This window comes from Tursiops truncatus, chromosome 18 (genome assembly GCF_011762595.2).
Source record: "Tursiops truncatus isolate mTurTru1 chromosome 18, mTurTru1.mat.Y, whole genome shotgun sequence".
Classification (NCBI taxonomy): Eukaryota; Metazoa; Chordata; class Mammalia; order Artiodactyla; family Delphinidae; genus Tursiops; species Tursiops truncatus.
The window spans coordinates 66022048-66049725 of NC_047051.1; the positions used below are offsets into that span (position 1 = coordinate 66022048).

General features: G+C 43.3%; 1 protein-coding gene across 4 annotated transcripts in view; it reads left to right on the forward strand.

Moving 5' to 3' along the window:
• The window catches only part of FARP1 (FERM, ARH/RhoGEF and pleckstrin domain protein 1), a 288803-nt gene that overhangs the window by 36473 nt on the left and 224652 nt on the right, over positions 1 to 27678 (forward strand). For all 4 annotated transcript variants that reach the window (XM_073795368.1, XM_073795366.1, XM_033843754.2 and 1 more), the window contains exon 2: positions 20741 to 20934. In XM_073795368.1, coding sequence (XP_073651469.1) covers positions 20764 to 20934 — 171 coding nt within the window. In that variant the 5' untranslated portion in view covers positions 20741 to 20763. The remainder of the gene's footprint in view (positions 1 to 20740; positions 20935 to 27678) is intronic.

Consider the following 27678-nt stretch of genomic DNA (forward strand, 5'->3'; position numbering starts at 1 on the left):
TAAAAGTAAATATGTGTTCAATAGAGAGAATATTTACTTCTTGCCCTGCATGGTGCAAAGACATCTCAAGTTGGGCATCTCAAGTTTTTAACTTAAAAACTAGTTAAGGGGCTTCCCTGGTGGCGCAGTGGTTAAGAATCCACGTGCCGATGCAGGGGACACGGGTTCGAGCCCTGGTCTGGGAAGATCCCACATGCTGCAGAGCAACTAAGCCCGTGCACCACAACTACTGAGCCTGCGCTCTAGAGTCTGCGAGCCACAACTGCTGAGCCTGCATGCCGCAACTACTGAAGCCCGCGCACCCTAGAGCCCATGCTCCGCAACGAGAAGCCACTGCAGTGAGAAGCCCACGCACCGCAACGAAGAGTAGCCCCCGCTCACCGCAACTAGAGAAAAGCCTGCGTGCAGCAACGAAGACCCAGTGCAGCCAAAAATAAATAAATAAAAATAAATAAATTTAAAAACTAGTTAAGGCCTAATGTAATAAGTATATTTTGAATTTTTTATATTCAGCTCTCCAGAAAAGATTTCAGATGTACCTAGTGTATTATCACAGTTTCAGGAACAACAGCTGAGGTTTGTGATTCCCGTTAACAGAAACCTTCTGGGTGATTCTTGTTGAAAAGCTTAATTATTTTTTTCTTTATCATTTAAGTTCTCCATCTTCATATTATACAATAGTTTCTTTACTAGAATGTCTTTATTTAGTGACCGAGATATGCTGTCTTCTCTCTTTTGCCTGTTGCCACTGTGTCACTCCCTTCTGCCCCTGTCTGTTTGGTTTTCTCGACCCTGTCTATAATAGCCTTTTTTAGCTTTTCTCTTTTTGAGCTGAGCTACTGAGGAATTGTTGCCTAGCAATGCCTAGGTGTCTGCAGTGGTCGTAGGATTAAAGCAATCTCCAGTCCTTCGTTATTTGCTTTTAAAAATATTTTACAATGGTCTCCTCTCTTCAAGGGTATTTTGCATTGATACATGAATAATTACTGTGCAAAACTTTTAAAACAGATCCTGTTCCTCTGTTGTACCTCTATATCATCTTGATAAATGGTAACACTGAAAAATTTCCTTTCTTTTAGGCTGTTCTCTCTAGAGCTACTTTCATTATAAATCAATGTTTGAAGAAGATCCTACCTCAAAGTTTCTAACTCTATGTTTTGTACCTTTTTCTCTCTCCCAACCTTATTAGAAGCAAAATCAACGTTGACTGATAGGTAATCTGTAGAGGTCATTTCCTTCCGAGCCAAATAATTGACAAATAACAATAGTCATATGACATTTCAAGTAAATCTATAAACCGTAGTATCTTAGTCAGCTCAGGCTGCCATAACAACAGACCATAGACTGGATGACATAAAAAGTAGAAATGTATTTCTCACAGTTCTGGAAGCTGAGAAGTCCAAGATCAAGGTGCTGGCTAATTTGATTCCTGGTAAGTGCTGTCCTCCTGGCTTACAGCCACCTTCTCACTGTGTCCTTACATGGTCTTCCTTGGTAGGTGTGCATGGGGAGGGGAGATTTCTTCTTCTTCTTCTTAGAAGGCCACCAATCCTGTTGGATTAGGACTCTGCCTTTATGACTTCATTCAACTTGAATTACCTCCTAAAAGCCATATATCCAAATATAGTTACACTGGGGGTGAGGGCTTCAGCATATGAATTCTGGGGAGACACAGTTCAGTCCATAGCATATGGTTTCTTTTCTATTTTTTTTTTTTAAACTAACTGTTACATAGGTATCTTTGACTCCAGAGTACCAATTACAAATGCTCTAAATGTGCAAACACTGGCCTCCTACCACTTCCCCTAGACCGGCTCCTGTCTCTGTCACCCATCAGTGTGCCAGGCCTCCCTAAGAGTGGACACATGACACAACCAACATGGCCAGGACATTTACACCTGCCACCGTGCACCACTGGAAGCATTATGGGAACCCCAGTCCTGCCCCAGCTGTCATGGTTCCCTCTGATGCTGCTGCCCTGCTGGGCTCCCCACAATGGTCCCAGTTCTTCCTGCTTCCAAGGAAGGGTTCTGCTCCAACCTGCAGAACCCTGACCCTACTGACCCCTGGGAATCTGCCAGTGTTCGACATCTAAGACAACATCTGAGACAGCCCTCAGCTGTTCCCCCTATGACTCTACCCTTAGTGGGGCCATCTCAGGGGTCTCTGAAACAGGTGAAATGAGCAGTGGCCTTGGGCTACCGGATAGACTTTTCAAGAGAAATGAAACTATAAATTGTAGTTAGATCTTGTCCAGGCTGTTGGTGAACTTCGTTGCGGTGAAATGGGCTTTCCAGGGCTGTTTTGAGAACCTTTCCACCATGTAACAGTGGAAAATGCTTTTTGGGTTCCAGATATTCAATATGGGAGTAAATATTTGGAATATAACCTGTTCATAATATCTGGACTACCAAGATGAATTTCATCCCAGTTATGAAGGCATCGTAGAATACTCTTCGTTCAACTTTATTTTATTTTTCATATTTCTTGTTTCCCCGTCCTACAATACAGCAATAAAACCAACTTACCAGTTAAAGGAGAAAAATGACCACAGTCCTGAAACCTCAACGAGTCAGATTCTTTGCATCTGACACCCAGACCCTGTCTATGGCATCCATAATCACTGTGCAGAAGTAATGTTGCCTTCTCTCTTTTTTAACTTTAACATTATAACAAGTTGATTTTTCTTTGTTGCACAGTTTTCGTGTTTATAGTTTTTGATTGTACACTGTTCCATGCAGCAAAGGTACCATAGTTTGGTTAACCATTCTTTGGGTATTTTGAGTTGACAATTATGTGAACAAGGCTACAAAGAACACCTTCGTACTTGTAGCCTCTTCGTTCCTTGGGATGATTTCCCAAAGATAAATTCCCATAAATGTCAAATTATACGGACTCTGTAGGACTTACGGTATTGATGCATATTGGTTTCTAGATGTGTCATAGCACAGTTCCAGAAACACCAGCAGTGTAACTTTTGAGTTTTACTTGTTATTCTACTTTCAAAAAAAAAAAATCTCCCCCAATTTTTCTTTTGCCGTTTTAAGAAAAAACATTGTTTATAGGCAGATGTTTTAAACTGACAAGAAAAGTGAGGAAGCCAGAGGATTTTGTCCATGTAAGTAATAAAAAAGGACTCTGTCCCTCAGTGGACCTTCAGTGGGTATTTTAATCAAGCAAAGTAGATTTTATGAGATGTCTGTGTTTCTCCAGTCCCTTGGCTAAGCAACAAGTTGTATATAGATGAATAGATCAAACGATCAATCAGTAAGATCAGTTGGGGCTCAGCAGTCTTTCCCAGTAATTTGCCACACTGCTAACCCTGATCTTCTGATAATTATGGTGGCTGAGCCACCAGAAAACCAGGCTCTTCTTACGTTTGTCCATTTCCCTTCATAGAATCTGTGGGCTCTGGTAGAAGCAGTCAGCTGACATCTTTATTCAGAGCACTCTGGCAGAGTGGTGGTATCATACACTACAAAGGGATGTAATGTGGGGTGTTGAGTACGTTCTTATTAAATTTCCTCCTGGCATTTCTCTTTGTTAGTGCTTTGTCATCCATAGATACAATTTGCATGCCATTAAAACCTTCACTGAAGCAATTAATAAAGGATAACTGGTAAGTTACAAGGGTGGGGCCTTTTTCTGGGACTCAGTGCCTAGGGAGATGTTCTTTAATTATTTTAGAACTTTCTGGGCATAATGTTCAGTAGCAACTGAACATAACTATAACTTTTTCTGTCACCCACGTCTTAATCCCATTTATTGCACCATCATGTCATAAACGTTTTTTCAAAATGCCTAGCCCAAATCCAGCTATATTACAGCTCTAACGATTTCTTGACATCCCGGAGTACGAATCTGTCAAAGACAGAAAGGAGGTGATTTGTGGCCTGATTTGTTATTAAGAACAAGCCATTGTTCTTAATAGAAGCCATTTTAGCTTCTAGTGATCATTGCTTCCTTTTCCAATTCCTCTCCATTTATAATGATCCATTTTGACAATTATCCTTAGCAGTGCATTTTAAATTCTGGAACTACATAAAACGAATATGTCCTTTGCTTTCACTGCCTGCTTATTTTCTAAATGAATTTTCTGTTGCTTTGCCATGCTCTATAAATATTCTGCATGGATTTTTGTATTGAAGAAAAATCTATATATTCATTTAAAGAAAATTGTCCTAGCCACCATATTGGTTCCTTCTAAACACTAACAGCGTTGTCTCCATTTACCTGTGTCTTTTTTAAACTGCTAATTCACTGCAATTGATTAGCAGCATTGATCAAGATAACTATTAATCACAGTTTAAAACTTTAAGAGAAATGAAGTAGTTAATGTGGAATGGTAATCATTTTTTTATGAATGGTCATAATAAATACAGAACTGTAAGGGCTTTCAACTTTGAAACTGTTCTTTTTTGTAAAGCACAGTCAATGTGCTGCTATCCGGGGCACATGTAAATAAATCCCTGTTGATGAGCAGAATAGAGGCTTCACACAGTTGCCCTTTGTACGATGCCCACTCAGAGGCAGCTTGACTACACATGAAATGCGTGATATTCATAACATCCGTGGCCTTCCCTGTGGTTTATTTAGGCAAAGCAGAAATGGGCTTTGGAAGCTGAGAATGTCCCAGAGTCCAGGGTTTGAGAGGAGGGATCATGTGCTCTCTGCTCCTTATTGAAATACACTGACACTAAGTTTTAAATGTCTGAATTCCAGATATGGGGCCATTGGAATGATATATATATATATATATATATATATATATTTAGGCTTACTTTACTGTTTCAAACTAGTGACGACTTGCAGACATTAAGTGAGTGTTCGATTCCTTAGCACATGGAGTTGGAGCTTAAATCTATGGTTTCTTTTTACCCAGCCATAGGGTCCAGCGTCCATGGCAGCCTCTGCAAATGGGCAGCCGTGCGTCCCCTGACTTGACCTAGGTTTCATCTCCCCCGAAGGCCCAGCTCTCTCACCTGGTCATGACTGGGGGCCTTTCTCGAACTGACACCTGCTCTGGAGGATACGCTGGGCAGCTCCTCGGGGTATTCCTCACAGGCACACAGACCTCCTCTCCCTTTCCCTGTTGGCCACGAAAGGTTCCCTGCCATTTGTCCTTGAGAGAGCCTGACTCTCCTTTCGGCTTCACACGGGGATCCATTTCACGTTGGCTTTTGGACCTTCTTAAAAGAAGAAGAATAAAAATTATTTCTAATCTCACCTCCCCCCTGAGTCTGTTTTGGTATATCTACTACCAGTTGCTATTCAGTGCTTATATACATTTAAGAGTATTAATAAAAATAAAGTTGCCATTTTCAAATGCCTTTTTTGATATCTGGTAGTTGCTATGAGTGATACTGTTATTTCCGATTATAAGGAATTATAATGAATGAAGTGGCTAGTTTTCCATGGGTTATTCCATCTTAGAATTCCCATTTTAAGTACTACTTATTTATAGTAGCTATTCTTTTTTGTGTCTTTCGTTACTTAGACAGGATTTTATTATGAATTTTTGAGTGCAACTTTCTTTTAAAATGTTTTGCTTGGGCTCAAGTAAAATGAGTTTGGGAGTATAACATTTGTTTTAAAAGAAAAGATTGTTTATCTGTTGAAAGTTTTGAAAAATTTCCCAGGCTTATTTATTTATGTAGAGCTGGGGGAGAGGAAAATTCCATGATTATTTTCTGATTTCTCCTTTTTTTGGTCTCTTCATGTTTTCTGTAACAGATGATATACTTTATTGTTGTTTAATTTTTACTTATTCTTTGTTTGCTTTTGTAGTCTCTCGTCTGCTTCAAAATTCTTTAGGTAAAGACTGTTCATTCTTCTTCCTTATATTGGGGTAGAGAATAGTCCATTTTCCTTTCAGTGGGACTTTGGTAGAACATCATTTACTTATATTTTCAATGTTAAAAATATTCTTTGTAACTTAACATTTTTTTTCTTTCATTCATTGTCTTTCCATAAAACAGTGTTTGAGCTTGCAGATAACTGGTTGAATTTGGCTTTGTTCTCAAGAATTTTACGCTTTATGATCTGAGAATGTATACCATATACATAGAACTTCTGTTATAGGTGGATTTTTTGTGTTCCAGCAAACTTGTTTTTATTTGAAAAACTGGAGTATAATATTTTTAAAAAGCATTTTTTAATTTGCCATTTCTTGCTGTCCAGATATTGTTACTTCTGCCCTTATTGATTGTACTGGGTAGGCTTATATTTCTTTAGTGATTGGCTTGTTCGAGTGAGTTATAGAACGTTGACGCCTTCTAGATTTTGGCTGCTACCTAAGTGAGCGTCAGGCACCCCATTTGGGAAACAGAGCTGGTGGCCCCTACTTTGAGGCTATGAGGTGGATGAGGGAGAGCCGGGAAGTGAGGGGTCGGACCAGGGCCTGGCATTCAGCCAAGGGCTCTTTTGCCCTCTTGTTTCCCCTTCTCAGTTCTCCAGCTTTTCACAGCTTCTCCCCATAAAACTTGCTTCTGCAGGTACCTGCCCCATGTAGCAGTCAGTCGTGTAGGATTGTGAGTAGTAAGCAAAGTAATGCAAATAAGTACTTAATGAATGGCACGTGTTATTAGGTGAAAGTGCTTTGTGAGAAGACGAAACAATTTGAGTGAAAACTTATGTTCCTCAGCAGTTAACAGAAATAGCAGAAGTGCTGTGCTTTAATGTCTCATCTCACAAAGCAACTTGTCCTTTGAGCCGGAGAGTGATCTGGAGCTCGTTTCTCAGCCCCACTTCCCCGTCACTGTGTCCCTTTCGTGGCACGTGGATCCAGTCTGGTTTTGTATCTGTTTCTGTTAAGCAGTGTGTTCCATGGGAACGGAGGGTTTGCCTTGGGAGAGGAAGCGTAATCTTAATTTCCCTTTGGGCTTTCTTTGACTTGGCCCAGGAGCATCTGCTGTGTGGATCTCGGTTTCCCTCGATGCTCGGCAGTTTTCACTTTTAAGGGTGGTGCCTTTGCCTGCCCTTTCCAAGGTTCTTTAGTCCTGAGAACTTAATTAATTCACGGGTGTTCCATAAATGCTCTAATCCATTGCATGAATAGATGCTTGGAAAAATCCTTGCTCATAGAAGTGAGAAATTATTTAAGACAGTTAAAAAATGCATAATTTAGAACCATAAAAAGAGAGTACACCATGGGAAAACTGGGCAGCTACATGTAAAAGAATGAAATTAGAACATTTTCTCACGCTGTATACAAAAGTAGACTCAATGGATTAAGGACCTAAATGTAAGACTGGAAACCATAAAACTCCTAGAAGAGAACATAGGCAGAGCACTCTTTGACACAAATCATAACAATATGTTTTGGATCTGTCTCTAAGCCAAAAGAAACAAAAGCAAAAACAAATAGGACCTAATTAATTTAAAAGCTTTTGCGTAGCAAAGAAAACCATTGACAAAATGAAAAAACAACCTACTAAATGGGAGAAAATATTTGCAAATGATATGACTGATAAGGGGTTAATATTCCAAACATACAAACAGCTCATACAATTTAATATCAAAAAACCCAGACTACCCTGTTAAAAAATGGGCAGAAGATCTGAATAGAAATTTTTCCAAGGAAGACATACAGATGACCAACGGGCACATGATAAGATGCTCATATATCATTAATCATTAGAGAAATGCAAATCAAAACCATGATGAGATATCACCCCACACCTGTCAGAATGGCTGTCATTAAGAAGACCACAAATAACAAATGTTGATGAGGCTGTGGCTAAAATGGAACCCTCATACACTGTTGGTGGGAATGTAAATTGGTGCAGCCACTGTGGAATAGTATGGAAGTTCCTCAAAAAACTAAAAATGGAACTACCACAAGACCCGGCAATTCCGCTCCTGAGTACATATTCAAAGAAAATGAGAACACTAACTGAGAAAGATACATGCACTCCAATGTTCATAGCAGCATTATTTATAATAACCAAGATATGGAAGCAACCTAAGTGCTCATCAACAGATGAATGAAGAATATATATATATATATATGTATATGCACGCGCACACACTCACACACACACACACACACACACACACACACACACACACAATGGCATACTACTCAGCCATAAAAAAGAATGAAAATTTGCCATTTGAAACAACATGGATGGTCCTGGAGGGATATGTTGCTTAGTGAAATAAGTCAGAGAAAGACAAATACTGTATGTTATCCCTTATATGTGGAATCTAAAATATACAACAAACTGCTGAATATAACAAAACAGAAAAAGGCTCACTGATATAGAGGACAAACTAGTGGTTACCAGTTGGGAGAGGGAAGAGGGGCGGGGAAAAAGGGGTATGGGATAATGAGGTACAAACTACTATGTATAAAATAAGGTACAAGGATATATTGTACAGCACAGGGAATTACTGGCATTATTTTGTAATAACTTTGAAGGGAATATAATCTATATAAATACTGAATCACTATGCTGTATACCTGAAACTAATATATTATAAATCAATTATACTTCAATTTAAAAAAGATAGAAAAAAAGTCCACTACACTCTTTATAGGTCTAGTAGTCATTCAGTAAGCATTAGTAGTAAGCATTTTGATTATTTGATGGATTTTCTCCTTTGGCGTCCTTAGCAGCTTACATGGGTGATTAGCCTAGTAGCTTGATTGGCACCTCTGTGCTGGAAAAGGTGAGAAGCTTGGGGGAGACTGTGATTGCATCTAAAATGACTAAGGTGTAAGGTCACTGAATATTGGAGAAGGTGACAATTTAGAGATTATCTTGTCCAGGAGGGCCCATGGTGAGCGGTGAAGACCAGCCTGTCTGCAGTCTGGTCCCACGTCTGCCACTTTACTAGCTGGGTGACCGTGGGAAAATTGACTTAATCTCTTTGCCTTGGTTTCCGCATCTGTAAAAGGGGTCAATAATAGTATCCACCTAACGGTGGTTGTGAGGATTAAATAAATTAGTATTTGCACAGCTCATAGAACAGTGCCCACTCTCCTCTAGAAAGGGCTACATAAGTGTTGGTTAAATTAAAATAATAACATATTTTTCCATATTCTGTGAATGAGAAGCTTAAAATCCAGGAAAGTTAATGTTACTGTATACTCAAACACTTCAAAAATTAGGATTAGAACCTGATGGACAATCTGATGGATGGTATCTAAGTCTTTTCCCTTCCAGCAACCCATGGCAAAATGTGCTGTTCATCGTCACTCATTCTATTAATGGACAACATTGTTTAATTAAATACCTTATTTTTTAACCAGGCTGACATTTAAATTCTTCTTTTTTCACAAGGGGTTTCCCTCTTTTATTATGTTCTTTTCTTTTCCTTGACATTTCATTATTTTAATTAATAATTAATTCTAGGGGAAGCGTTCCAGAAGGCGATGCCCTTCATACCTCTGCTGTATTCTATTGTATCCTTTGGCCTGTAATAATGTTGCCTAGTGTATTTCTCGAATAATATTCAAATGGTGAGAGAATTTCAGTCTATTCTTTAATGGTTTAATAGAAGTTGCTTTCCTTTTCCCACCCTGAAGGGAAGCCCTGTCATTTATGATTCATTGGTTTTGGGAAGCTTTAGGAAATGCCTTTTTTTCCCCTAAACGTTGTATGAAATACTATCGTTACTCACTCCAGAATAGATGTCAGTAGAATGTTACACAGGATGTAGGACACATTTCTATGTTGCCATTTATTTTAAAAAATATTCATTGATTTATTTGGCCACGTTGGGTCTCAGTTGCGGCGCTCGGGCTCTAGAGCGCAGGGCTTAGTTGCCCCACGGCACGTGGGATCTTCGTTCCCGGACCAGGGATTGAACCCAGGACCTTGGCAGTGAAAGCGCCGAGTCCTAACCACTGGACCGCCAGGGAATTCCCTGCCAAATTATTTTCTTAAAGCTGCATAGTTCCACCTTGTCTTAAAAACCACAGTGGCTCACCCTGGTCCATCAGATGCACCTCCTGTGGCTTTTTGGCCCTATCATTTCAGGCCGACTGAAACCTGCGTCTCACCCACCTTTCTGCTTTTCACTATTTTCTCACCTCTGTTGGTCTGTATCCACCATGTGCACAGCTCCTGGCACTGCCTGGACACTTCCTTACTGAATGCAAAAGGGAACTCCAGCAAGCATGTGTATATTTTCCATACGTTTCGTTTCCATCTGCCCTCAGGGCTACTTAAAACAGCCTTTTCCCAAGGACCGGGCGACTTCCTCGGCATTCTCTGTAGCTTTTAAAATTCACATACTACCTATTGTCAGAAATAAATACGTTGCCTTCAACAGTTATCACTGAGTACCTGCTTTCTACTGCTGGAGAGATGATAGGTCCCGTAGAGACGAACTGTATGATGCCATGTTCCTGCTTTGTGTGCTGCGTAGTGCTAAGCGTAGTCGCTGAATTATTACAGGTCCTTAAAAATGCTTGTGAATGGCGATGATCCCAATTACTGTGACATTTCAGTGACAGTATACTTTAAGCAGTCTGTTATTTTCAAGGATGTTGAGTAAGCAGATCCAGTAATAGACTGCACCCTCCTTATGGGTCAGACAGGGCTTAGGTGCTTTCCACAGGTATTTGGGAAGGCTGACCAGTGTCAGTTGGTGACAAAGAGAGAGGCCTTTCCGTCGTGAGTGGATGAGAATGCTGCTGTGTTTCAAGTAGAGTGAGCTTGACCACAGCCTAAGAAATGCAGCCTCTGGTTCCACTGCAGCGCTGTTGTTCTGTGGGAACCGAGAGACGCCGCCAGCTGGTTTCTTATCTTCCAGAAGACCACCTTTCTCCTTCCATTTTATTTACCCAGGCCTTTTAATGAGAGGAGAGAATGGAGGGGGAGTTAAAATTTAATTTTGTACTCTCAGAATCACGGAGAGATGGACATGATGAAAATGTGAATCATTGGAGATTTTTTTTTCTGGTTTCCTGTTTTTTTATTTCTATTGGAGTGAAAGCGCCTTCTCTTCCCAATACCTTTCACTCCTGACTCCATCCTGCATGTTTTTGTCCTTGCCTATTTCATGGAGGACGTAGGTTCTACCAAATCAGCGAAAAGGCAAACAAAAGCGTTGTCTTAAGTCGTTTTTAGAACAAGGTTGGAAGACAAATGAAAATGTCCTGGGAAAAGGAATGCCACTTTTTCTTGCCAAGAGCTGTTGAAAGAATCAGTCTGGTGCGTGTGTGAAACGTGGTTTTTTTCCTCGGTGAAGGTGTCGAGTAAGTGCTTGATTTGTGTCAGGTGGATTTACTTACCTCAGCTGATCCTCATGGGGACCCTTGGACGTAAGTGGCAGCGGTCTCGGGCTGGAGCTTGAGCTAGGAGCTGCTGGGGGGCTTGTTAAAACCCAGATGCGGGCCCACCCTCCCTGATTCAGCCGGCCTGCGCGGGGGCGGAGAATTTGCATTTCTAACGAGCTCCCAGGTGGTACTGATGCGGCTCGTTTGCAGCCACAGTTTAAGAAGCCCTGCAGGCAGTGGTCAGTTTTCTCTGCCTCTTCTAGGAGGATGACTCTGTAGTGGAGACGTGACTGCCTGAAGTTCTCATAGCCCCCGAGTCGGGCGGGCCCTCGCACTATGACAGGAGGAACATGTCATGCTCCCAGGTAATGCAGCCAGGCCCCCCCACCCCCCTACTGCCCCTCTGGGCTTGGAATTGAGCTCGCAGTGCAGGAAAAGAGGAGAAAGACCTGGAAAGCAAGTGGAATATAAGCCCAATACGAGCAAAACGCCAGGGAGGAGAAAGTAAGGCTTCCTTCCCTCCCCCAGCCCCAAAGAGTAGATCAGGGAAGGCTTTCTAGAGTCGGAGACACTAGAGCCGGTAAAGAGGATATTTTAGGAGGAAGAAGCAACGGCAGCCGCCACAACATAGGAAAATGCAGCCACGCTGAACAGTTTATTTACAGGGAGAGAAAACGGGGCAGGTCATTGAAATTCCGGCTGGGAATTTTCACGTTTATGTTGTTATTGATTAGACTCGGGTTTTTGAGTAGAAGGTGTGGTTAAAACTAGACTTTGGAAATAACCTCTGCGACGTGAGAGACTCGCTCTTCTGCTCTGAGTTGTCCTTGAAGTACTTCGCAGAGATTTGTTAGGGGGATTTAAGATAGCCTAGTTAATTTTTTCCCCACTAGGGTTGGAGAGGAAAGACAGTGAAGAAATATTCTTTATCAGGTTTCCACAGTTCAGTTCTCTTTTCCGTGGTGGGTGAAATGGGGCACCCAGCTTCCCAAGAGTTGATATCCTGGTCCCCCTTCTCCCCAATGATCCAGCGGGCCTGACAATCCCTCGCCTGTTTGAAGTGTCTGGTTGATGTAAAACAGGTGATCTGCAGTCGCTCCTTCTGCTCACAGACTTTTTTGAAAGAAGTAAATCTATCCGCCCGGATAGCTGTTTTTGAACTTTCTCAAAACCCCTTATCTAAGTCTTGTGAAAGGCCAGCCGTGGCCGCCTGTGTCCTGGAGCAGCTGCTGGGCCGCGCGCCTTTCTGGGGCGTCTCCCCCTCCCTGGCCTGTGGCTCCCCGGGGACAGGAGCACAAGGTGGCTTTGTCACCTGGCACCTAAGCTGGAGTGAACAGGCACTGGTGGAGGTTACATATGCTTTGCCCTTTGCCCTCCTGGGAGTCTCACGTGGTCAATCATTGTCCCCGCCCGCCCCCCCCCCCCCAAAACTGGCAAACGCCAGCCCCTCCACCGTCAGCGAGAGGCCCTGGGCGCTCCGGCGGCTCTAGGACCCAGCCCCGTAGCTTCCTACAGATCTACCTCTTGGGCTGCTGCTTCTGTAAATTATTCACTTCCTATGAAGTTTTCTCAACCTGGAATTTTTCAGTGGCTTACGTTTAAAACTGGAAGGAAGACCTCTTGCCAACCTTCTGCTCGTCAGCCTGTTTTGAACGATAATTGTCACCCTTGTTTACTGTGATTTCATCTTAGTTGATTTCATGCTTTAAAGGGGACGGGGTGGACAGCAGGCATCTGCCCTTTTAGAAAAATGAAAATTTTAAAATTGTCTTAATTTTTGTCTGAATGGTACAAAATATTAAAGGTCCCCAAAAGTGAGCAGTGGAAAGCACCTCTCAGAGCCTCCTCATCGCTGTCTGCAGCCATGTCTCGGGCCAGCTCTCCTCCCTCTGCCCTTCCAAGAATATTCATGTGTGTGTCCACTTACATACCGTATATTTAATGTATAATTTACATATCATACCTTTGGCCTGTTTTCAGTTCAAAGGATTTTAGTAAATTTACAGACTTGTGTGACCGTCACCACAATCTAGTTTTGGAAGGTTTCTATCACCTCCAAAAAGATCTCTATCCCTCAGGCCCTTTGCCGTCAGTCACAGCTGCTACCCCGACCCAAAGCAACAACTTTCTGTCTCTCTAGATTTGCTTTGTCTGGATATTTTCATATAAGTAGGCTCCTATGCCATGGAGTCATTTGCCTCAGGCTTCTTTCACTTGGCAAAATGTTTTGGGGGCTCATCCACGTTGCACCGTGTATCTGCATTTCATTTCCTTTTAATGACGAGTAATAATATTCCCTCCTATGGATATACCACATTTTGTTTACCCACTGGGTGATGAACATTCGGATTATTTCCACTTGTTGACTATTTTTAGCTCTAAACATCTCCATACACACAGTCTTTGTGAAGACATACATTCTCCTCTGTCTTGGGGAGATACCTAGGAGTGTAATAGCTCAGTCACCAGGGGAACCCAGTTGCTGGGTTGTATGCTAAATTTATGATTAACTTTTAAGAAACTTCCCCAATATTATCCAAAGTCTGCACCTTTTTGTATTCCCACCAGCCATCAGCAATGTATGAGAAATTCCATTTTTTCCCCATTCTCGGTAACACTTGTTACTGTCCATTATAGTGGGTGTGGAATATTATCTCATTGTGGATGTAATTTGCATTTCCTAGTGAGGGACAGTGGTGAACATATTTTCGTGTGCTTATTAACCACTTGTATATCTCTGGAGGTTTAAATTCTCTTTTTATTATCAGTTTTAAAACATATGGTAACAGTTAACTTAAGGCCTCTCACCATCTCAACTCCTTCCCCTGCCAATTTTTTAATTATTTCTACATTGTCAGGAATTATAATATTCTGCAGCTATTACAGTGATTTTAGCCTTCCTCTTACAGTATAAATGGATTTAAAGTTTACCAATAATTGTTTTTCCTTGTTTCACCACTTAGCCTCTTGTTTTGCTGTTTATCCTTTAGTAGCTTCTCCCAGAAGGGCTTGAGTTCTTGACTCTTTTAAATGTTTCAGTGAAAATTCAGCTAGATTCCATGTTCTGATTCATCTTTTATTTCTTGGAAGATAGTTTGGTCAGTTAAACATCGAACGTGTGTTATCAAATGCAAGTTTGTGTGCCCAACACACAGTAAGGCCAAATAAACTGAAACGTCAGAGTTTGTAGCAGAGAAAGGTTTATTGCAGGGCCGAGCAAGGAGAATGGGTGGCTCATGCCCCCCAAACCCCCAAACTTCCCAAAGGGTTTCAGCAAAGCATTTTTAAAGGCCAGATGAGGGAGGAGGGTAGCAGGGTATGTGATCATCTTGTGCACAATTCTCTGATTGGTTAATGGTGAGGTAACAGGGTGGTTAACTTTATCAATCCTTAGGCACCACTAGGTCTGGGGGCCACTCACCAAGTAGTTAATTCCTTCCATTTGTTGGTGGTTTTTAGCAACTGAAAAACTCAGCAAAGATGCCTGAGATACTATTATCTGGATACTTCACAGAAGAGCTACAGAAGAGGATATGGGGGAGTAGTCTGTCCCAGGCAGGCCCCATAGGGTCCTGCTCGGTTACAAATGTTGCTGTGGAGTCTGAACTTTTATCCCCTCCTTTGTTTTTTTTGAACTGTTTGCGTAGATGCCCAAATAATTCCTTCTTAATTTTTGAAGATGAGTGATGACACAGGAAACTTCCAGGTGTTCATCATTTTAGTTATTTCTGGGATATGATATGTTCATTTATTATGGAGAATCTTTTATTTCTGAAATGTCTTCCTGAATTATACCTTAAAATGTTTTTCTTGTTCCATTGAGGTTTTTTTTTTTTTTTTTTCGTTTAGGGACGCCTATTATGGGTGTGTTGGATTTCTTTTCTTTGTTTTCCATATTTATCATTTTTCTGTTCTAAATCTTTTGCTTGCTTTTCTCCATCTTTCCCCTCCAGACTCTCACATTTTCACCAGTGTGTATTTCCTTTTAGCTGCTTCCATTTGATGATTGTTAAAGCAGCCCAGATGGACTAAGACAAAGTACCATAAACAGGAAAACAACAAATTTATTTCTCACAGTCCTGGAGGCTGGAGAATCCAAGATCAAGGGCCAGTGGACTTGGTGTCTAGACCCACTTCCTGGTTCATAGATGGCAGTCTTGTGATATTACTTTTCCTCACATGGTGGAAGGGACAAGAGAGTTATCTGGATGCTTTTCATAAGGACACTAATCCCATTCAGGAGGGCTCCACCCTCACCATCCAATCACCTCCGGAAGGCCCTGCCTCCAAATACCATCACATTTGGGGTTAAGTTTCAGTGTATGAATTTGGGGGTGACACAAACATTCATTCTATAGTAGTGACTTTGTTTTTGGCTGTGCCACATGGCATGTGGGATCTTAGTTCCGCAACCAGAGATTGAACCCATGCCCCCTGCAGTGGAAGTGTGGAGTCTTAACCACTGGACCTCCAGGGAAGTCCCAGTAGTGATGTTTTTATTCATTCTTTTGTTTTCACCCTGAGGTCTGCCCTCATGCTTTATTTCCTTCTCATACTTCCCTGAACTCTTGTAAATCCTCTTCTGTTTTTGTAGATAGAATCAGTTATTTCTTTGTTTTGTTAATTTATGACAGTGTGGGCAAAATTTTCATCTGTTGCATATAACATTGCTTTGGTGGGTGTTTTTCATCTGTCATTCATTTTCATTTTCCTCTTTTTGCAGCATCTTTGTAAAGGTTCTTTTTTGTTATTAGATGAATTCTTTATGAACTAGCTATTTACAGGAGCTTCACGTGAGCAGGAGACAGGGCCATGTCCCATGCCAGTGGGGATTCTTGTGACCTGAGGTTGCGTGTGTGTGTGTGTGTGTGTGTAAAATCCTTTCAACCCTTATTTTTCTCTAGCTTGCTGAGACTGGTTGTGTTCCTAGTGGGGTCTCTCTCTTTCACTTTGCCTCGGCAACAGACTGCTTCTTGCTAATATGTCTTACCTGTGTGGTTTCTCATTCAATTCGACCTTTCCTGCTTCCTGATTTCTCCCACCACACTGCATCCAGGGAAGCTCTTAGTGCTACCTGCGTGTCTGTTGCCCTTCTTTTCAGAAAGTTATTGCTGGATATCCTGCTTATTTGGGGAGCATGGCTCTGGCAGGCATGGGCTCTCCAAGAATTTTCCTTCTCTGTCTGACCTTCACTGCAGTTGGCCAACTCTTTCTCATGTTTCGTGGTTCAAAGCTACAGATGTGTTCCAGGTTCCTCTGGGATGGAGTTAGCATTTTTGTGTGTGTTTTCCTTATTGCTTTTGGGTGAATTCCAAGAGGAAGTCTTTAAGCCAAGAGACTATAACAAGACAATTCTAGTTTTTTATCTTTTCTTTGCCAGTTAAAGTTTGCACTGCTTTTTTGTTGTAGTCATTATTTCCTTTTTAACCAACTTTTCACATAGAGCTAAAGAAGAAGGTAGTTTCACAAACAGCTCTTTACTTTTAGGTCTGGAATGATCATGTTAGTAATAACATGGTACAAGGAAAGAAATATTAATCTTTTTTACCTTGACGCTTTCTTAAGGAATTCAGAAGTTGGAGGAAGTTATGGAGGTAAAGTTGGAATAGAGCATGGATTGCTATTTATACACAGGAGGCTTTTAGGTTTGTTAGGTATGTGATGTAGAAGGCTGTGTTTTATTGCTGGATTCACCGATTTTGCTATACAGCATCGGTTATGGTTACCCATTCATGACTTGACAGCGTTCCTCAGATATTCCCTTGACATTCTTAGGCTGCTCCGCTCAAAACTCTTGGCTGGATTTATGTTTGAGTTAAACAGCACTTTCCATGAACAGTAACAATCTGCCTGCAAGTATAAAAACAAAAAGTGTGACATGCTTTGTTGAAATGTTAATATCCAGAAGTAGAACAAATATAGGCATGAGATCATTTGAAGACGAAAAAGAGATAAAGGAAGTTGAGGTACCAAATGTCTATTAATCACTGGCTCAATTTAATTTTTAAGTGCCCAGCTGTTAAAAATCACAGTGTTCTTCTGGGGATCTTGGGCCAGCGTGGAGAGAAAGGGTTCCATTTCGAGGATGAGAGCCTTGCTCTTTGCTTAGGTAGGACAAAGAGAAAATGAGTTTAGAGCACCTTTAAGGTGGGGTGACGTGAGAGAATAAACCCTGACCTCCCTGCCGTCGGCTCCCTGGATGGGCATCAGAGCCACAGCCCGGACCTACCCCTCTCAACTCAGAGCGAGAAGAGGCCAAGTGGTCACGCCCAGCATCAGTGATTGAGGACAGGGCCTGTCCATGCTGGTGGAGTGCGGGGAACAGAAGGTGGGGTTGGAGGCGAGCAGTGGAGGATGTTTACAGAGGCAGGGAGGGATCAACACCAAAGTAGGAATGAGTGCAAAGAGGAGGCTGGCAATGGGGAAGGCAAACTGGACTGATGTCAAAGCTTTCTTTAGCGCTTGTGTTTATTTTTAACCATGAGACCGTGAATAGAAAACATATAGGGGAATAATTCTGCCTGGTTTGTGAAGATTATTTTAAACACAGTGATGCCATAGTTAATTAGATCTATACCAGCCACATATGATTCATTGAACAAATGTAGGTGATCTGCTTTTCACTTCGGTGTAAAGCATTGTAGATGAGCAAAGTCTAGTTGTGTCTTAAGACCAAGAGACGATTAAGCAAAAGATAATCACATAATCAAACAGATTGGAATTAGGTTCTTAAAAAAAACAACCTTATCTGGGGGAGAAATCAGAAAGGTACTTACTTGTATAGCAGACCTGTGAAATCATAGGTGGACATTCAAGAAAGGAGTAGTAGTTCTCAAAAAGCTGGTCCTTAACTAGCATGGTGACACAGAAGTCCAATCTCAAAGGATTGCATAGGGACGAAAAATAATCTCTTACAGACGTTGGTGGAAAGTTGGTGGGGAAAATGAGTGTGGGAGAAATAAGTAGTAAATGGTGTTTCCTGGGTGGTGGTCAGGCCCTCTCCCTTTTCAGTCGAAGGGTGTGTCTTTTCAGGCCAGGGTGGTTTGATCCAATGACCCATCTTATCGAGGTGACTCCATAGTTTCTACTCTACTGACCTCAGGGCCAGCCCTCTGTGTCACAGGGAGAATGTTCGAGGTTTCACTGAGAGGAAGGGGAGGTTCCCATATGGAATTCGGTGGGAAACTTCTGGCAAGGAACCTGAGTGACCCTTCAGGAGAAGGAAGAGCCTTGGTCAAGAAGAACCTACACAATGAGGCTGACAAACTGGATGTTTTTTCCTGAAGCAAAGAGCTGAAGGGTGGCTCGTAAGATGCAGCCCTGAGGTCTATACCTCACACCACAGGTGACCCTTGAGTGCCCCTTCTGTGACTTTCTTTGTCACTGAGACAAAGGGTCATTCCTTCTCTGCCTCTTCTCCCTCGGCCCTTGTGTGAATTTACTGTCATAACAAAGTCCCACAGGCTGGGTGTCTTAACAGGTTTATTTTCTCACAGTTCTGGAGGTCGGAAGTTTAGATCTAGGTGTTGGCAGGGTTGGTTTCTCCTGAGGCATCTCTCCTCGGCTTGCAGATGGCCACCTTCTCCCTGTGTCCTCACATGGCTTTTCCTCTGTGCATGCCTGGTGTCTCTGTGTGTGTGCAAATTTGCTCCTCTTACAAGGACACCAGTCAGATTGGATTAGGGCCCATCTTAATCACTGTTTTAAATTGGTCACCTCTTTTAAGACCCTGTCTCCAAATGCCGTCACATTCTGAGTTACATGGGGTTAGTGCTCCAAGGTAAGAATTTGGGGGGGACACAGTTCAGTCCATAACAACCCCCATGGCTGGGCATGTTTGTTCTTTTTGCTTTTTCATTGCCCTGTCTCCCCCCCACCCCTTTCACATTCACCCTCACCCTGGCTTTCACTTCTACAGCGAGATGGACTCTGAACCCAAAGCCCAAATCCAGCTCCACCTCCCCCACAGCCTGCTGGATATCCTTTTAAAGCCTTCAGTGTGTCCCCAGTCACACACACACCTTCCCCTCCCACTTCTTCACTTCTGCCCTGATTTAAAACTTTCTGGTCACTGTTATACTTTAATCTCCTTCTTCTCAGTAGCTAACCATTTACAACACCGGGTTAATTTTTCCATAAAAGTGGGTTTTATAGCATCATCTTTTTATTTCCGTCGCCACTGTTCAAGCTGATCTCCTCGAGCTCCAATTGTTGCCTTAGCTTTGTAACTGGACTCCCCCAGCCCCTGCCAGCCCGTCTCTTTTTCCGGCGCATTAGTATAGATCATCTTCACATTCATTTTTCTCAAGTTCTACTTTCGTTGTGTCATTATTCTTATTCAGTGACTCGCTACAGGGTGAAGACCATATCTCTCAGCTAGGTCTTTGATGTCCTTTGTGGTCTGATTCCAACCTAGTTTCCAAATGCATCTTTAACTCTGCAGCATTGATTCTCAGTTGTCTTCCTAAATGCCACCTGATTTCTGTCCCATAGCTTTCTTGATGCTGTTCTACTTCCCTGGAATTCCTTCTCCTTGTGTGTTCCTGTCTCCTTCCAAGCATTACCCAACATTTGAGACTCAGTGGAGTTCAGTTCCTACCTTCTGCATGATGGAGCAGATAACTTTGTCAATACTGTAATATGTAGAATGGTTTCCTGGGAGAGGGGGAGCAACTGCGGGAGGGTGGCAGGAAAAAAATTAATTAGGAGGAAAAGAAGAACTCGAGAGAAAAGACCCTACCTGATGTCACCTGGGTTTGTGTGAGCGTGTGTTTCGTTTCCTCAACCAGGTTATAAACTCGGGAGCTACAAGATCCGTTTTATCTATTTATCTTGATAACGCCCACATTACTTGGTATGTTCCATGATCCATAAAAAGTAAACTAATGGATGTTAATGATATGGGTTAGGCACTGCTCATTATCTTCCCAGCAGACCGCAAGTGTGTGAAAAATGGTGCCTAGCTCATGGCAGACCCTAACTAATAGTACGTAGAACACAACTGAATCTAGCGTATTAAGAGCTGACTGTAAAACTAGAAAAGGATAAACTATGTAAAAGTATGCAGAAGGATGGGGCTTCCCTGGTGGCGCAGTGGTTGAGGGTCTGCCTGCCGATGCAGGGGACACGGGTTTGTGCCCTGGTCCGGGAAGATCCCACATGCTGCGGAGTGGCTGGGCCCGTGAGCCATGGCCGCTGAGCCTGCGCGTCCGGAGCCTGTGCTCCGCAGCGGGAGGGGCCACGACAGTGAGAGGCCCGTGTACCGCAAAACAAAGTATGCAGAAGGATAAAATATGCACAAATATTTGCATGCCTTGAGTGGCTAAAGGTGACGCTGTGTGTGAATGAGCCGAACGCTTATCAGCTCGTGTGATTCCTGCACGGGGGGTGGGAACTGGCCATCTTGTGCTTCGGGGACATGGCCACAGTGACCGGCAGAAGGCGACCAATGTTACTAAGGTGGTCTCAGTGAGTCTCCTGATGTATTTTTCTTCTCTCTGCTTCCTGCAGGCATCATATAATCTGCTCTCATCATGGGAGAAATAGAGCAGAGGCCAACTCCAGGATCGAGACTGGGGGCAGCGGAGAATTCGGGGATCAGTACCTTGGAACATGGACAGAAGCCTCCCCCGACGCCTTCAGGAAAACTCATGTCCGTCAGAATCCAGATGCTGGATGACACCCAGGAGGCCTTTGAAGTTCCGGTAAGTCGGGGGCAGCCTTCGGCACGGGGAGGCTCGTGTCATTCCTGCGTTTCGGTGACTGCGAGGTGGCAGGTCTGTGTGTTCAGCGGCTCCCTGCCCACCCTCGCTGTCCTCCTCTGGAGCGTCTGGTTCCGAGCTGTCAGTTTTTGGATTTATGCGCGGACCGCGCCCAGTGATATCAGTGGGTGTGTCATTTGAATTTTACTCTGATTTTCCATATTCCAGTAGATATCTGTGTGTACATGCCTATGTATGTATTACTTACATATTTGAATTGGAGGGAACTGTGGTCTGCGTCTCGGTTTAATCTGCTCGTTACAAGCAGTTCCTCTCAACGTCTTTGCATGTGTGTGAGCACCCCATTTCCCTAGGTTACCGGCAGGAAAGTTCCGAGAAAACCGTCAAAGACCTGAATGGGTGTTCCGACATCAGAGAAGTTGCCGAGCATGTTTGTGGGTGGGGAGTCGGGGTGCAGAAGAACCCTGATCCCAGCCCCCAGTGTGGCAGCCCTAGAAGGGAAGAGGCCCCATCCCAGGGGCGGACCAGAGTGGGGTGTCCAGGAGCCGGGCAGAGAAGGAGGAACGGCAGCCTTGGCCTTGTCCGTCAGCGAGAGCTGCATGCCCCCGTGGTTCTGGTGTCTTCCTCAGAGCCCCTGCCTCGTGGCCCCTTGCCCTCCCTCATCCTTCTCTCCAGCCTCCTCCTGAAGTCCGACCGCTGCTAGCGGTTCGGGAACCACCACCGGTTAGTTATGTGCAGATGCAGGATTTGTTCCCGTGGCAGGGAGAGTGCGGACGTGTGTCCCCACCTCTGTAGAACTCTGACTGCAGTCTCCTCAAGCATGAATTAGCATCCAGAGAATTCACAGCGCGCTCTGCCTGTTTTCTGTGTTCTCCCTTGGGTACTACACCCACATCTCACATGGCTTGTGTGGGGGGGGAGGAAGGAAGTAACTCTTGAATTCCAAACAGCCAAACTGTAAGCGAACTTTGGGAACATAACCTGTTTTTAAAGTGGAGACGATCCATCAATTATTCCCGATGGCTAGAGCGACTAAAACTTAACAGTTGGCATTCACGTCTGCATCTCATCATTTAATGGTTTATGTAATATGATTCACTAAGTCATATTCATTTCAAAGAATGTTGTTCAGAGGGTGTGAATTACCATTAAGTGTCTCAGGGAAGATAAACCTCAGAAAAGCTATGTTTAAACCTGCCAATTTATTGCACATTGCAAACCACCTTTGTATCTTTCTAATTTACTTGTTGTGGAATTCCTGTCTCTTTAAGGACTTGAACTTCTTCATATTCTGAGGCACAAAGCCGTTGCTAATCTGCTGAAATTGTAAAAATAGATTGAGGGGCACACCTGCCAGCCTGGTAGAGTCCGGCCTTCTGCAACATGTCCCAGCCTCCTCTCCTCCCCGCGCCGCACCCCACATCCCTCCCGCACCCTGCCTCCTTTCTCTTCATTGCCAGACTGGTTTGGTGAGGTATTTCATTTCAGTGTTTCCTCTTTGGTACTGCTAAGGACTTCTGAGCCCAAGTCTCTAGCAACGCATTCTTTTTTTTTTTCTTTTTTTATCATCTTTATTGGAGTATAATTGCTTTACAACGGTGTGTTAGTTTCTGCTTTATAACAAAGTGAATCAGCTATACATATACATACATCCCCATATCTCCTCCCTCTTGCGTCTCCCTCCCACCCTCCCTATCCCACCCTTCTAGGTGGTCACAGAGCACCGAGCTGATCTCCCTGTGCTACGTGGCTGCTTCCCACTAGCTATCTTATTTTACGTTTGGTAGTGTATGTATGTCAATGCTACTCTCTCACTTCATCCCAGCTTACCCTTCCCCCTCCCCATGTCCTCAAGTCCATTCTCTAGTAGGTCTGTGTCTTTATTCCCATCTTACCCCTAGGTACTTCATGACCTTTTTTTTTCTTAGATTCCATATATATGTGTTAGCATACAGTATTTGTTTTTCTCTTTCTGACTTACTTCACTCTGTATGAGACTTTAGGTCCGTCCACCTCACTACAAATAACTCAATTTCATTTCTTTTTATGGCTGAGTAATATTCCATTGTATATATGTGTCACATCTTCTTGATCCATTCATCCGATGATGGACACTTAGGTTGCTTCCATGTCCTGGCTATTGTAAATAGAGCTGCAATGAACATTTTGGTACATGACTGTTTTTGAATTATGGTTTTCTCAGGGTATATGCCCAGTAGTGGGATTGCTGGGTCATATGGTAGTTCTATTTTTAGTTTTTTAAGGAACCTCCATACTGTTCTCCATAGTGGCTGTATCAATTTACATTGGTGTTCCCGTGTGTGGTTTGGACCGAGGGCCAGCAAATGCTGCTGTTGTGTGCATGAGCTACAGGAAGCATTGTACTGTATTCACTTGCAGTTCTTGTTTCCCTGAACCAAAGGATGTCAAAACTCTGGTCCTAGCTACTACTTAGCTAGGAACTATATAGGAACTCCCTGCCTAAGAAATAGGAATAGAAGTGTGTTTGCGTCTTCTAAAAAAGATTTTACTTGATAATTTCTGTTGTCTGTGCTTTGCATTTGTAACTCCTCTGCCTGGAAGGTTTCTCATACCACCCCCTTCCCACATAAACTCCTGTGCATCCTTAGAGGTCCTGTCTGTTTTACCCAGATGCCAACTTCTGGAGGCAGTGGCTGTTTTCTTCCCCCATTTCAGACTTCTTTGCTCATACATCTGTCAGGGTGGAGCTGGACCCCTGAGATTCAAATCCCAGCTTCATCTGCTGACACATTAATCACCTTGGGCAAGGTACTTAATCTCTCTGTATCTCAGTTTTCTCCTCTGTAAAATGAGGCTAATCAAAAACCCTACCTCATTTTATGTGAATAAAAGAGTTGATACAAATAAAGGAACAGCTCTTGGCACATACTAAGAGCTTGGACCATAATATGATTAGTGGTACCAGTGGGCATTTGCCGCTTCACTGTTGGCTTCTCGGGGCTGGGACCTTACCTTATTGTCTCATCCCCAGCACCTTGCACAGCGCCTGGCATGTAGTAGGTGCTCATTAAGTGTTTGCTGACTGAATATTAGGAGTAGACTGAATCTTACAAGTAGAATTAATGCTATTGTTAGTTTTTCACATGCCTCATCCATTCATGTTTAATTTTTATTTCTGGCGTTGAGTCAGAATGTTCCTTCGCAACCCATGGGCAACAGATGTTTTCCATAACTGCCTGTAGAAAGGCAGCAATCAGCATTTTTATTGACTAAGCTGATTCTAAATTGCTACCTTGTGGTCTTTAAGAACAGAACCAGCCAGGTCTCTGCACAGCTGGGAAGCATCAGGCTGGCTGTGGTGACTCAGCCGCTGTGCTTGGGATTGGAGCGGAGGGACACAGGATCACAAGAGACCCAGCTCCCCATAAGTGCTTTAAACCTTGCTCCAGAACTTTCTGCTGGGGATTCATCAAGGCCAAGTGTCTGAGCCTGGAAGTGTCCCCTTAGCCCACACGTGCTCCCTCCTCAGGTTGGGCACCCCACAAGGATGGGTCCTCCTCGTTAATTCACATTCATCACACACACGAGCAGGCACTTGGCCAGAAGTCGTTACAGTTTCCCTTGGGGGACATTCTTCCATGAACCACAGCTTTCCTTGGGGGATTGAGTTTCCTGGGCCTTTCCTAAGACTTTTGTTTTAGAGGATGGACGACGGCCAAGTCATCATTTAAAAATGCATGTTCCCTAAACACTTCCTGGCACAGATAACCACACCAGTCTTCATCATTTCTTACAGCCCTGAATGAGGTCTTATTAAAGAGTTGAATCCTTTGAAAAGCGTGAGCAGTGAGCATCAGACTTCTCTACGCCATGGCTAGTTCTACCGTCACCTTTGCTCTTGAACTTGGACGGTCTTTTTAGCTATTTCCTCTACAGCGTTGAAAGTTCAAAAGTAATATTTATAGGAAATTCTTACGGGGCGTTTTATCATCTTTATGTGGAAAAGGCTGTGCGGATAAGCCCCAGCCTGTGGTTTGTGATATATGCAGCCTTCCCTTCCAACCAGAGATGATAAATCGAGGTGACTTGTGTGGGTCTGAAAGGGTTAAATGACTCCCTCCACTCCCACCCCCCTGGAAGGTTCCTGAGAAGGTTTGATGTGTCCTGTCCTCACTCATGACCCCGCTGGTAAACAAATGCTGTTCCTGCTGACGTTTGTAGGGTGAACAGATGGCGCCTTCCCCAAGTGTTTATTCAGTTTATGTGTTTTCATTAGCAAGGCCACCCTAGCAAGAGTGGAGAAGAGCAGAGGAAATCAAACGGAGCCACGTTCTGCTGCTTTTGAGTGGCCCTGGTGAAAACGCTTGGGAGAGATGCTCACAGGTGATGCGAAGACGCCTGGCCTTTGTTGCGTAGTGAGCGGGCGTGGCCTGGTGCAGGTGCGGAGTGCTCCGTGTCAGCCACAGCCATCCCGGGGAGTAACAGTCATCGCGCCCTGTGTTTGTGTCTTGTCGGTTGCTTTACTCAGAAGCCTTTACAGCTCCCAGCTGCCTGAGGATAAAGTATGGATTTCTTCGTCTGGGGAGGCTGGGAGAGAGCTGGGGCCTTCCTGGAGGGCCCGCTGCAGATGGCTGAGCTGTTATTCGTTGTGATTCCCCACCGCTGTCCTCGGTTGGTTCATCCTGTGCGTTAGCATCTGAAGCCAGAAAATTCTCTTACCTGTTCACGTGCTTATTTTTGGCCTCCCGCAGGTAGAGTGGGACCTGTGTGGAGGCACGGCCTCTTTTGTTCTTGTTTGTCATCAGATTCTATGCCTCAGCAGTGCCTGGACCCAGCCGATGCCGTAACCTGTGACCGACGGCCCACACCTCTGTTCAATCATTTGCCTCTCGCAAGTGATGAAAGGTGGCTGGCGCCGTCATCTCTGTAAGATGAGGGAACACTTGGGGAGTGCTTCGAGTCACTTCATCACATTTGCACAGTTGGGATAGAACTGGGATTGGAACCGCCTTCCCCGACCCCGAGCTGCCGCTTCTTGTAAGATCTGTGGGCTTCCACTGTCTTGCCCAATTGGATCTTTTCAAACTTGCCTCCAAGCCTCCCAGACGGGAGGCACCACAGCCTCATCTTGGGGCTGCTCTGGTTCTTTTTCCATTTCTAAACACCGGCCAACATCCACTAACAAATTTATCAAGATCACCTCAACCGTCCAAGCCCCCCCATAGCTCTTGCTGGGGGCCATCTCTCTCTTCTTATAGTACTTGCTATGTGTACCTCTAATTAGACTTTGAGTCACAGGCTTTAATCTTGCTTCTCTCCCTAATTAGTTCCCTTATAAACCCCGCTGTGACTTGGTTTCCTTATTTGCAAAATGAGGTGTTTGGTCCAGATGATACTACAGGCTTTTTTTTTCTCCCTTTCTTTTTTTGGAAGTCAGCACCTTGTGTTGACATCTTTGTTGATGAATTACCTTTTCATGACTGTATTTGTTAATCCCCCAGGCAGATGGTAAACTCTTTCAGAAAAGGGATTTTTAATCTTAAAAAAACCACAAAATTCTAAAAGGCTCCTCAGAGATAGTAGTTACTGTGTAACTAGTAAGTGCTCAAAGCAGTGTGGTCGGGGTGAATAAGCGGATGGTATACAATATGTTGCTTACGGAGCATCAGGCAGCGTTAGGATTTTGTGTGTGTGTGTTGGTGGGAGGTGGGGTAACTTACCTACATCTCACTAAACTAAATTGGGCCAAACTTTACGCCACTTGAAAATTGTAGGTAGAAGATGGAAAGAAATCAAATATTTTCTGGACAACTCATTATTAGCAGGAAGCAAACAAGTTTGTTGAAAACAAACATCTAAAACTTTTAAGAAAAATGATTAGGTTGCATGTCATAATAAAAGACTGCAAAGGGTTTTTTTATTTAAGGAGGGCAAAACTGCCTGTTATCTCAGACCTAATTTGGAGTCTCACACGGTCAGCCCATAAATGATTAAACATTTATTCATAAATGTTTATTTATTATAAACATTATAAACATTATTTCATTTTCTTACATTTTGAAATGAAGCAGTCGTTTAATTTCTTTAATTTTCACTGAAGCCTGGGCTTGACGTCAGTCGAGGGCTTGTTCCTCCAAGTGCTTTGTGGTTCTGCAAAAGGTCGTAAATGGTTAGAGAATTTGAAAACTGTCTTCATAGGCTTGCGCTCAGAAAAAAGGACGTAGCAGAAGTTTGTCTTTTTAAAAAGCTCCGCGTGTCCTTTTGGGGACCCCCCAGTTTACATCGGGAAAAGCTGAGGCTGATGGCTTGGAGCTGGCCTTGTGTCACTCACAGCCACTGTGTCTACAGAAACGCATGGTCCTTTTCTGACTTTGTCTTATGTTGAATGATTTTGTTCCCTTTTTAATTTCTATTTCAGCCATCTTAGAGACGATGCCTTTTTGGATAAGCCACTAAATGTCTTGGGTTTTTTTTTTCTCCCCAAAGAGGTGGAATGTACATTTAACCAAGATCTTGGGGGGAAATATATCTTCCTTTGTAATACGTGCTCTGCTTCTCGGTTCCCCTGGAATCGCAAGTCCCTGGCAGTGGGGTTATTCCTTGCAGTTGATTGGATTATATGATCTTAGAAGGCAGGTGTGCATTCAGGGGTCCTTTTATTTTTTTTTCTTTTGTGTAAAATGCACTAAGAGGTGATGGTGGTGATACCGAGACCTAAATAAAATTTAATTGACTATTTAAACC